Source organism: Cygnus atratus, chromosome 1, assembly GCF_013377495.2.
Source record: "Cygnus atratus isolate AKBS03 ecotype Queensland, Australia chromosome 1, CAtr_DNAZoo_HiC_assembly, whole genome shotgun sequence".
NCBI classification, from domain to species: domain Eukaryota; kingdom Metazoa; phylum Chordata; class Aves; order Anseriformes; family Anatidae; genus Cygnus; species Cygnus atratus.
This window is the reverse complement of record NC_066362.1, coordinates 44,576,590-44,588,863: the sequence shown is the minus strand read 5'-3', so window position 1 is coordinate 44,588,863 and position 12,274 is coordinate 44,576,590. Positions and strand designations below refer to the sequence as shown.

At 50.2% G+C, this 12,274-nt stretch overlaps 1 protein-coding gene across 1 annotated transcript; it reads left to right on the top strand.

Moving 5' to 3' along the window:
* Nucleotides 1-216: 216 nt before the first annotated feature.
* Nucleotides 217-3,170, top strand: GPRC5A (G protein-coupled receptor class C group 5 member A). The gene is made up of 3 exons (XM_035544180.2): nt 217-1,181; nt 2,202-2,254; nt 2,931-3,170. Exons 1-3 carry the CDS (start codon nt 257-259, stop codon nt 3,021-3,023), a joined length of 1,071 nt encoding a protein of 356 aa, XP_035400073.1. The 5' UTR covers nt 217-256; the 3' UTR covers nt 3,024-3,170.
* The last annotated feature ends 9,104 nt before the right edge of the window (nt 3,171-12,274 follow it).

Sequence of the window (12,274 nt, the reverse complement as noted above, 5' to 3'; positions counted from 1 at the left end):
GGTGAATCGCCTCCTGCTAAGGGGCTTGGCTTGCCTTTGATAGAGAGCCAGAGCCAAACAAGGGGACAGCTCTGCTGCCACAGCCCCGTGTCCTTAGCACTGTCGTGTCCTTGCCTGGTGAGGTGGGGATGGACATCTGTCCTCTCCTTCCCCAGTGCTGCAGCACCCAGGTGGTTGATGCAACAGCCTGTGACTTTTCTCTTTCTACAGCTTCGAGGAAACATTTCCCAGTGGGGTTGTTCAAGAAGGCACCAGGATGGCGACGCCAGTTCCCCGAGGCTGCGGCAGCATCCATTCTGACTACTACCTGCTCTGTGACATGGAGCAGGCCTGGGGGATTGTCCTGGAGTCACTGGCTACAGTTGGAGTCCTCGTCACCATTTTCCTCATCTGCTCCCTCTTCTTCCTCATCTGTAAAGTCCAAGACAACAACAAGAGGCACATGATCTCCATTTACTTCTTCTTCCTCTTAGGAACACTCGGCATTTTTGGTCTCACTTTTGCCTTCATCATTAAAAGCAATGAAAATACTCGCCCCACTCGCTTCTTCCTATTTGGAGTCCTCTTTGCACTCTGCTTCTCCAGCCTTCTCACCCATGCCTTCAACCTCATCAGACTAGTGAGAGGAAAAAAGCCCTTCTCCTGGCTGGTGTTGCTGCTACTCATTGTTTCCTTTGCCCTCGTGCAAATTGTGATCAACATTGAGTACCTAGTCACCATGCTAGTAAATTACAGAGATGATTTTCTGCTTATGCTTTCAGAGCAGGCCAACAAGGACTTTGCCATGCTTCTGATCTACGTGCTCTTCCTGATGGCTTTGACCTTCCTGATGTCCATGTTCACATTCTGTGGGCCATACAAGAGCTGGAAGAGACACGGGGCACACATCTTTGTCACTGTCCTGTTCTCCATTGCCATTTGGGTTGTGTGGATCACTATGCTCACAAAAGGCAATCAACTTTTAAATAAACCTGCCTGGGATGATCCTGTTGTGGCCATTGCTCTGGTGTCCAATGGATGGATCTTCTTGATAATGTATATTGTCCCTGAAATCTGCTTCCTCACTGCCCCTCTGAAGCTGGAGGACTACCCTCCAGACAATGACTTCTGCCAGCCCACATTCATAAAGCAGACTACTGGAGTGGACAACCGTGCCTACACCCAAGATGAAATTGTGCGAGGTATGATGAATTGATTGACTGCACTCTCCCTCAACCCTGAGCATGCATGCACCACTTATGAGTTAAAAAAGGTAGGAGGGCTACAAGACAAGACTTGAAGATGATGAATAATTTAGAGGTAAGAAAGAGAAAAGTTTCAGACTGATGACGAAATGCAAATGGAAATGGAGCTCTAGACAGACCAGGGAAAAGAGTAAGGACCAAAGCAGAAACCACAGATGTGTAGGAGGAGTGACTGAGTGTCCTGGTGTGTCAGGCTGAGAGGTAATTTCCTATGACTCTATTATGTCTGGAAAGTCCAGGTAAAAATTCAGGACAGTTTTTTGTTTGTCTCTTAGCAATGCTTTTGCACCTGGGACCTCTCCAAGTTATACCTAGGAGATTTTTTCTTCCAGTTCAGATCTTGTTCCCATTATCCATTTAAAAATAAAATCCCACATCCAAAAAGGAGGCAAGGAGGTCTTACTTTGCTATCTAAGTCTCATCCCTACTGGGACAAAGCAAAACATTTTATCAGCTGAGACATTCCAAAGCTATGGAGGGGAGGTGTGACTGTACTCCTTGTGAATAGTATGATTCTCAGCAGATCCCAGTGATCTGCTGTTGAGATCACATTTGTCCACTGCAGTCAGACCTCCTGGTTTGTCAAAGAATAGCAGAGAAAGGATGTGCTCTCTCAGGGGGTACTACAGAGGGGGTTTTGTGAATGCCCTTTGGAGGGATTTGGCCAGAGCGGAGGAGAGTAATCGTGAGACAACAGGAGGTGGTCTAAACTCCAAGGCCACCTATGTCCTATTATTTGCAATACTATTCAGTCCTGATTTCATAAGGAAATGTTTAATAAGAAACTCACCCACGGATTTTAATGCATTCCTGCCTGCATATTGCATCGAGTTTGGTTAAACTAAAATCAGCTGCTAACATAGTTGCAGGCTCTTAAGTCTCCCTTGGTGTGGTATTTCTGAGCTACCAAGTGACGCTAACTCACTACCTTTTCCCCCATTTTGTCTTGTGACTCAGGAGACAGGGAAGACCCCAGCTACTCCCCGTACTCTTCTCATTTTCAGCTGAAGGTAAGTTCACACCCCTTTTCACCCATTTCACCAGAAGCAGGCTGCAGTCCAGGGGTTGACTGGAAGGGGAGAAGGGGCAAAGCCAGATGGGCACATAGCAGGCTCTGCAGAAGCAGGTGGATGCTTCCCGTGAAGCTAGGTGATTCCAGGATGTGTGCTTATGGAGGTGCCTGTGGCTGGGGGAGGGTTTGCCTGTGACCATGGGAGGCAAGAGGGACCCAAGGCAAAATCTCAGGTTTTGGTTTTCAATAATTCTTGATGTGACATCACATAAGAAGTCCCCTCTTTGAGCACAGTTCCTGCAATAGTCTGTGACCCTTCCTCAGTAGACTGCTCCTTTTCCCAGCCCATGACCTGAATGTATTCCCACCAGCCATCACCACAGGTTGGTAGTGCAGGCCCAGAGTGGCAGCCTGCATGATGCAGTGTGCGTTCACCAGTCCTCCTTCAGCCCACAGCCTGGCCAGGACTAGCAGCTCACCTTCTGTCCTCACATGTCCTCTGGAGGCATGTCTCAGCAGCTGGTTTCTGCTGCCAGAATCATCTTCTGCAGCGTCATCAGTCACACTCTTGGGAAACCTTCAGTTCTGTTTCCCCCTCCCCCTGTATTTTTATCTCTATTTCGTAACTTTTTTTCCATTTTTTGAAAGTAAAAACTTTCTCACTTCCTTTTCAGACCATCGACACCCGGAATGATTTCTCCATCCCTCGGCCCAAGGCACAGACAAGCCCGTACCATGACTACACTGGTGGGAAAGGCCCCATGTAACAGCTCTGCAGGTAGCAAAGAGACTGAGCACCCATCAGCAGAGGCCTGGGGAATGGGCCACACGGTGACAAGTGCACTGATCCTGCAGAAGAGACAGTCTCAGACCCCCACTGGCAATGCTGATGATAAGGAGAGGGGCCCTCTTTTCCCTCGGTTCTCCCACAGGCACCCTTGTAGCCCCCTCTCATTCCTCGAACACAACTTTCAGACATGGCTCTAGCAATCCTGTCCCTGCTCACCCAGTTTCTCCGTGGGATGGAGCTCATCTCTTCAGATAGAGAAATGTCCCGGGAAGAGCCTGTCCTGTCCTATTTTCAGCAGGAATGCTGCAGAGCTAGAGTAGCAAGATCATCAGCTGGGCATGGGACCTGCTCTGCCCCAGATCAGCCCACGTGGCTGCCCACGTCTGATGGGAGAACAGGAGGGAGCAAGAGCATCAGCCCTACATGCCCTGGCTCCTACCCACCTGCGAGCACATCGCAGGTACTAGCAAGGTGCCCTTATCTAACCACCATCACTTTTGTGCCTGCCCCCAGCCCTGCTTGGCGCTCCTCCAGAATCAGTGGAGGAGAGATACAGAGAGAGATTTAAAAAAAAAATTAAAATAAATAGTATTCCTTTTTTTCTCTTAGATCCATCAGCTAGGGACCATACGTGATGAAGGAAATTAAAAGGCATAAAAACATCCACACATATTTACCAACACATTTTCTGATTTGCCCTCTAGCATCAGCCTCCCGACCAGCTCTGACTCCTGACCACGAGCCTCACTGAGCCCCCCAGGGAGCCTGCTGTGCCCCACAGACCCTCCCTGCCACCCCAGCCTGTGGGTGCCTGCCGACAAAACCCCTTCTCTGCAGCTGCCTGCAGTGCCCCAGTAGGATCCCATCCCATGCACCTCTGAGCTCTTCCTCCCAAATGTTTCTGTGGCATTAACACCGACATTTCCCAATCAGCCAGGCTACGGAGGATGGGCACCCTTCATCCCAGGAATGAGCGAACACGAGTGTGTGCACATGTGTGCCCGCACTTGTGCTGCAAGGACTGCACCCTGGCGATGAGCAATGAGCCTGCAGAGCTGAATCACTCTGCAGCCTGCTTTACATTTGGCAAATAGCTTTCCATGGAATTTCACATATAAATACACAGAGCTCCCCAGGTCTGTGTGTATGGTACACTGGTGTCTGACACAGCTATATATTTATTTAGTACTTTGTATATGGAATATTTAATTAATAAAAACCTGAACAGCCTGACTATGAGACTGGTGTTTTTCCTCGGGGACATGGTTCCTCCAATGGCAGGTGGGGTGAGGGGTTGACAGCAGCAGCTCTCCATGGCTTGGAGTGGGCCACCTAAGAGATTACATTTGGGGGCAAAATGGGAAAGAGTTGCTGGCTTCTTCAGAGCTGTCGCTATGGACCAGTGATCAGCTGCCTGAGGATTCAGAATGGGGTTAGGACCTTCTCCATGCTACTTTTCCTGAATACAGAGAGCTGATTCAATGCTGCAAGTGCACAAGAAATGAAGAAATTTAAACTCAAGCCACAACAAGCAAATGAAGGAGAAAGGATGTGATCTTTTCATCACAGCCTTTGCTTGTGTCTGCTGGGTCTATACTCCTGTATTTATTTGCTTACATCTTGCTGGGTACTCGCATTATCAGGGATAGGAAATAAATTTGTAGGTGTTTATTTAATTCAGCTTGTAAAAAGATATCTTTCTGATGTTCTGAACCCATGTAACATTTTTATTTGAAAGCAGAAACAATATCAAAGCAATAATAATAATAAAAACTATCTCCTGCTGACATGATGCTGTAATGTCCCAATTTAGAGACTTTCTCTCCCATTAGCTTTTCCATGGTATGTCCATGGAATGTCAGGCTCCCACATATCCCTCCTCTACTCCTCTCCCTTCTAACCTACCCAGTTCCACACAAGTAACACAGAGAATGGGAGAAAAAACTCAGGGGTACTGATATAATATCAGTGAGCAGGTTGGGAAGGGGGCAGGTGAAACCATGACACAAGTTATTGACTTGCAGCCTGGAGGTAGGTGGGATGTGCTTGAAACAAGAGCAGACTTTCAAGGAATGGGCTTTTTAAGCTGGTGTGGTGACACTGATGGCTTAAATGTAGCTAGAGGGTGTTCCAGGAGGAGCCCAAAATGTGGTAAACAGAGACAGAGCCATCCCCTGCTTCAGTGGGGCTTGGTGGAGTGAAGGAGCAGGCTAACAGGAGAAATAAGGGCTGAGTTCCTCACTCCCGGTTTCTGAGGCACTTGGTTGTTTCTGTGAATCTCCATTTCCTCCCAAATACAAGGATTTTACTGGGGTCTGGCTACCCATGGGATACAGAGGCACGCTTTCTTCTATGGTGTTGGCTTTTAAAACTTCTCCATCCAACTCCCAGTCATGGAAGTGAAGTGCCACTGGTGCGGTTGAGGGCAAGGTAACACTGCCTCCAAAACTGCTCTGCTGCTGACACTGTGAGCATGGGGGGAGCTTGGTGCCATCTGAGTAAGAGAAACCAAGTCAAGGGATGTGTGTTGCACCTCTGTGGATCCCAGGCATAAATCAACTCCTTCATCAACTGGCACAGACCAAAAGGTGCCTCTCAGATGCACCTGGTCCCAGAGACACCACAACCAGGAGGGATGAGGTATATCATACGCACTTCCATTGGTGCAGGGGACAACAATTTTTGTGATTAATTGATTGTTACTGTGCACACTGCTCCACACAGAGTGAAATTCCCTTCCCCTCCCCCCCTCACCCCCCCATGGATTTACAGTGCCTTTCAGAGTCCTTTTTTTTTTTTTTTTTTTTTTTTAAACACTGTATAATGAGACGAATATTCATCTGCACAGAGATATCTTGCAGTAGTTCAATATTGAGGTAGCTTTGGGTGAGGGCTGTTTCAGTTGCCAAATTAAACACAGATCTCGGTGGCACTGGGAGCTGGCTGAGAAGGCAGGATGGTGCTGCCCTGCAGGAGGCACCATGGGCAGCCCGGGGCTCCATAAACCTCAGGAGAGGATTTTGGGGAAAGCAGCAGTTTCATCTTTCCTTGCAAATGAGCGGAGGACAGCACAGCAACGTAAGCCAGCCAACCCAGACAGCCACTTAGTCACACACACGTGCCCCAGGGAAATCCTGAACTGGTAGGGCAGACCTGGAAGGAACAAGTGAGTGGAGGAGGCTCTGGCTGCTTTATTTTTTTAGCATCTGCAGGTCAGGGTGTCACAGGAGAAAGGCGAGGAACGGCAGCACCACTGCTGGGGTGCAGGACCTTGCCAGGGCTGTCAGGCTCCACAGGCCTGGGCAGACACGGGTGCAGGGGGTGCCATAAAATCTCAGGGCACAGCACAGGGCCAGCAGGGCCAGGACTTGGCATGGGGAAGGACCTCATTCCTTCACCTCCCCAGTGCTCCCTGGCTTACCACAAGCAACAGCTAGCTCCCTCCTTCAGATGTCCCTTGTGCTGCCACCCACTCCCCTCCCTGTTTCGGTATGGGACACTCAGGGGTGTCACCAGGTGACTCAGGCTGTGCATGACTCAAGGGGGCTGGAGGGGGACTGGCAGGGTGAAGTTCTCTTCAGTCAGCTCTGATCCACGGGGAGCCAAATCCTGGGGACACGCCTCAGATGTGGCAACTGTTGGCCCAATGTGGTGGTGCTCCTCTGCCAGAGGTGACCGTCCCCAGCATGGGGGGGTGTCCGGTCCCCAGTGACACGCACAATCCCTAGGGAGGGACTGGTTTTGCAATGCCAGAAAGGCAAACACGAGCTCTAAAAGCTGGCAGTGTGTGGGTCACGCATTGGATGCCTCTTGTTTTATTCTGCCCCAAGCTCCCTTGAAAGAACCAGCTCCCACGCTAGCAGGGAGCTGGTGGCTCTGAGGCTCTTCCTCGTTCCCAGCTCTTCTCTGCATCTGAGCAGAAATGCCGAGTCACACAGACAGCTGGGTCAGATGGGACCTCTGGAGGGGTCCAGTCCAACTCCTAAGCAGGGCTTACTTCAGAGCTAGACCAGGGTGTCAGGGCCTTGTCCAGGTAAGCTCTGAATATCTCCAAGGATGGAGATTTGATCACTCATTGGGACTTTTTTTTCTTGTTTCTAAGCAGAATTTCACTTGTTGGAGCTTGTATCTGTCACCCCTTGTCCTTTCACTGTGAACCTCTATGAAAGTCTGCTCCCATCTTCTCTACAGCTCCCATCTGCTAAATAGCCAACAGCAGCAGGATGCCCTTTGCCTTTCTTCTCTGAGGCTGAGCTCCCCCAGTCTCTCCTCCTGGTGTTGCCTCCAGCCAGTCTGTGATGTCTCAGTGGTCCCCCTGACAGACTTACTCAGATTGATCAATCTCTCTGCTGCACTGAGAGGCCAAAACTGGGCACAGTACTACAGATACAGCCTCGCAAGTGCTACGCAAAGGGGAAGAACCAATTCCCTCACCTTGCTGACTTCACCCTTACTCATGCAGCCTGGTATGTGCTCAGCCTACACTGCCGTGAGCACACAATGCTGGGCAATGCCTTCTTCAGATTCATTTTCCCCAGAACCAGTTAATCCCTTTGCCCTGGAGGAACTTGTGTGGCTATAAATAGGAGTGATGATGCAGTCCTGAGGTTTCATCTCTAAGGCATGTGTACAGGAGCCAGAAACAGCAACCAAGGCTACTCGTGAGCCAAGGGCTGCAGGCACCTCTCCTGGTGGGCGGCACTGTAGAAGGAAGCCCAAGGGCCCCTGCTGATGTTTTCCAGCTTCCTGGGGGCTCTGGAGGCAGAGCAGAGGTGCCCTCAACCTCAACAAGCACAGCCCTTGGGTACCAGCTGGTCAGCGTCACTCTGCCTACGCTGGGGTTAGTGAGATGCTGGTGACCAGCTGCCCTCAGTGGATCTATGCCCTTCTTCTGCCACACAACCATGGGAACTCTCCCCTGGGGAGAGAGGGGTCTCTGCCCCGCTCCAGGAGTCCTGGTTCCCCATATGGACCTGTCCCTTCTCCCTGCCTGTGGCACACTCAGCCTTCTGAACCAAGCTCTGTCCTACATGGGATCCTCGTCCTCCCTTAAAGTCAACATTGCTGTGTGTGTCTCCTGGCCAACCTTTCGAGGGAAAGTGGTGTTTGCTTTGCCTTCACTATGGTGACAACTGGAGCACCACACTAGCTACAAGGAGCGCTGTTTCCTGCAAAAGTTTTTTTTTTGAAGTGCCGGCAGGAGCTGCAATCCGAGTTGGCCAGGCTGGCCTTGTGTGGAGGGGCCAAGTGCCTCTCCGGCATCATCTGGGGCTCCACCTGGGTGAGGAGTTTCTCCCATTAAACCAGTAACAGGTGTATTTGAGGAGAAAGCAAAGGTTGTGTCTTACAAAACAGGCATCTTGTTCTCTAATGGAATACTCAGGAGTGAAAAAGAGAACACCTTACCTCCAACACACAGCGGTGTCTGCTGTTTCCTTCATTTCACCGCCTGCCTGCCCAGGCAGACCCCACCGCAGCTCCTGCCCCTGGCTGACCTTGGTGCCGAGGGTGCTGTGGGGTGCACGGGGGGCAGGATGCTCTCAGCGCCCGCCGGGTCCCGCGGCCGGTCCCGCAGGCGGCCGCTGGGCGGCGCCGTTGCTCCGCGGAGCGCGGCGCGGCCCCGGGAGCGGGCCCCGGTGGGGGGCTGCGGGGCTGGGGGGGGCTCTGCCTCCGGGGGGGTCATAGCAGAGCCAACAGGCTGGAGTCCTGCTTGAAAAAATAATAATAAAATAAATAAAAATAAAAATAAAAATAAAAATAAAAATAAAAATAAAAATAAAAATAAAAATAAAAATAAAAATAAAATAAAATAACAATAACATAAAATAAAACAAAATAAAATAAAATAAAAAAGCAAAATAAAATAAATCAGTCTTTCTTTGAACTTCGATAAACTTTGCAATTTTGCTCCCATGAAATGACTTCATTTCTTTGACTCAGCATGTTCCAATAAGAAAAAAATATATATCCATCCTAAAGAGGAAGCTTTTCCACTGTGCCGCTCAGCTTGTTTTACACAGCAATACAAAAAGCTTCTCTGAGCTCATTTTATTTTGGGCACAGTTTGGTCTGATTTCAACCAGCCTCTTCCTAACTGACTGCACTGCAGCTGCCAGGGAGAAACGACTGCCTCGGGAGCCTCCTGCCCAGCTCTGGTGAGGTGTCTGTGGCAAGGAGGCCATTCCCCATAGGTCATTCCCCAAAGCCTAGGGCACAAACTCATGGTGCTTCATGAGGCCGCGGGAGATGAACAGCCACTGGGACAGAGCAGCGAGTGTGTGGGAGGACACGCTGCCAGCAGGCTGGGTGTCCGGGCAGGTTCTGGCTCACCAGCTCCACTCCCCATGCCATGCAGCCTCTCAGATGGAGGCTGCTAACTTCTGCCTGGTCAGCAGGAGAGGAGGTCCCCAGCAGCAGAGCTGGTGACAGATGGCAGCGATGTTTGCAGGACAGTTTTGTTACACAGAGAGGCAGGAGGTGGATAACGTTGCAAGGTGCTGTTGGTAGATAACACACGCTGTCCGTGTCACTTCTCCCCGTGCCCCGCAACCACAATCACCACTATATGGCAAGGATGTGCTCTGGTTCCCCTTGCTATGTCCAATATTTTGGGTGTCAGATGGCAAATGTTTTCTGTCAGATGACACCTTGGCAGAGCCAGGATTAAATGCCCAACTTTTAAATGCAGGTCACCTCAAAAGAAGATGTAGTGACTTCTGCAAGGATGTGTGTGCTTGTTCAAATGGAAAAGGGTTTAAAAGTCTATCAACCCATCTATCTGTCTCTCTGAGTGGTCTAGGGAGCAGAGGAAAGCATGCAAATGTTCCAGTATGACAGATCTACCTGGGAGTTTCTGGCAGCATGGTAAGCTATTGGTTTGTGAGAAGAGAGTCTGGCGGGCCAAGGTATGCTCAGCCATATGAGATTGCATCTGTTTCAGAGTAGTCTCAAGCTGCATCAAAAGCAGCTTTTCTGCTGTCACTGTCCACAGAAAGAGGAAATCTGGGCTGGAAAGCAGCTCTAACCACAATCTGGAAGGTTTGCTTGAGGAGATTGCCTTACCACTCCTTGCGCATCCTCTGCTGCACAGCACAGAGCAGGGAAAGGCCAGCTCCGCATCTGGGCCTGCCTTGGCAGCCCCAGCCCCAGAATCTGTTTGTAACAGGCATGCAGAAGACACATGACTTTAATATAAACAAGCATCTGTTTGGCTTTTAGTGTGCTTCCAATCTGGGCCACACAGCTTTGGGCCCAAGAGATGGCTCTGAAAGGCAAGAATTTGGCCAGAAAAGGCAGAGTCTATTGGGGAAGAACCACAGCCAGAACTGGGGGCATGCTTCGATTGCTGAGCCCCTCGTGGCTGCACCACAGCCAAGCTTGGTGTGAGCTCTCTGTAAGAAAAGCACAGCACCTCCCCTTCCCTCTGAGGCCCTCTGGGAGCGTGCACGACTCTCGGGGGGGCAAAATGCAGCAGCTGAGCACATCGCACAGCCTGCCCCACATCACACATGGAGGAGCCTGACTTTGGGGTGGTAGTGGGGAGCATCTCCTCCAGCTTGTATTGCTCGGACAGCAGGTTCTGTGAGGCACGGGTGGCTGCTAGGCTGCTGGAAGGACTGTGGGTTCTTATCATGCCATGCCAAATGGCCTGGGGCCTGCTGCTCTTGCAACACTGCAGCGCTGGCGATGCCTTCCCTGCCACCCTGCTCCTGCTGCGCTTTGGTGAGTTCCCTGGAAGACAGGTGAAACCTGTCCCACGTGAGGACCTGAAACCTAGAACCACCTCCGTTTTGGTGCAATATCAGGCTCCTGCTCTGCCACCTGCTGGAGCCAGGCAGGGGCATGTCCAGCCAGCACAGACACACGCCCGTGTCTGCTGAGTTAGCCAGGACGATGGATCACTAAACATTTTGTAACCAATTCACAGTATTAGAGTGAGTTCGTGCAAGATCAGCGCTTCGGATCTTGTCGCCACCACATTTTTCATCCAACAGGAGTCCTAAAGATTTACCAGCGTGTCTGGCCCTGATTCAAGCTACAAGTGATTTTTTTTTCCAAATCCTGGAGACAAGAGGGGTGGGACAGAGGAAGGGCCTCTCTGCAAGTTTCATTATACACCTTGTCTTTTTTTGAATAACATTTGCCTTTATTGTCTGGTGGCAAATTCTAAAAGTGGAAGTAAATTTCTCTACATTGAACAAATGTGTTAACGCTAAAAGAAGCTATATGCTCCTTCACAGGAACCCAAAGAGATGAAATGCTTGGTAGCGTCTCTCCTGATTTCTCTTTCACAGTGCACTCTTCAAATGTAATCAGCTTTTGAGGCTTGCTCCATCTCCAGCCGTGCATACAAATGCTCACACTGAAATTAATAGAAGCATCATGATGTATTTGAAGTGAGAATCTGGGACAAAAAAAGTTAAATACTTGATGTTAAAATCACTGACAAAAGTTTCTTTGGCTTTAGTTCTCATGTTAGAGGCATCTGTGTGTGTATGGCTGGAAAGAATCATTTTTATGGGTATATGTGTCTTAGCAACATCCTAGGAAATAAATATGCGTGTATGTTGTTAAAATTTTATACAGGGAGTTTGGAAATGCATCCTCGTGGCCTCCCTTTTAGCAAAGATGTGCCGCTGTCTTTAACCCTGTGACTTCACCCCCTGTTCTGCTGTGGGGAATAAGGAGCTGTTTGTGATTGATGGGATCATCGTAATACATGTGGACAAGGCACTGGACTTGAGTTTGTACTGGTGACCTCAGATTTGGCATTCAGTAATGCTCCTATTGTGTGTTTGGTGTGTCTGTTGAATTGCCAAGGTTCCTACATGGGACCTTCCACGTGCTTATCCTTCTGGCTTGCCCGCATGATGGGGAAATGCAGTTTGCTTCACTCAGGGCACAGGGTGAAGTTCATATTGTCACCGTGCCTAGGTGGCTGTTGGCCTTCACACCCAGGGTGCTGTCTAACACTCGGAGAAGAGATTCAAACCCAGGCTGCTCCAGGCGCAGACTCGGGGCATGGAGCCCCCTTTCCTCTCACGAAGTGGAGATGGTGTGTAGGGAAACACGTGTGCCTGCAGTCCCTGCCTCGGCTCGGGGGCGGCTGCAGGGGAGCCAGGAGCTGATCCACACCAGCTCCTGCAGCCACACATCCTCCCATGCACACACCGGTGGCTCCTTACATGCAGAGAACCGAATCACTTCTTGCATGATCAGCCTCGCCGC

Excerpts from the sequence above, each read along its gene's own strand:
- GPRC5A (XM_035544180.2), top strand. The coding sequence starts at position 257 with ATGGCGACGCCAGTTCCCCGAGGCTGCGGCAGCATCCATTCTGACTAC. Across the intron at positions 1,182-2,201 it reads CCAAGATGAAATTGTGCGAG|GAGACAGGGAAGACCCCAGC; the intron begins GTATGATGAATT and ends CTTGTGACTCAG. Across the intron at positions 2,255-2,930 it reads CTTCTCATTTTCAGCTGAAG|ACCATCGACACCCGGAATGA; the intron begins GTAAGTTCACAC and ends CTTCCTTTTCAG.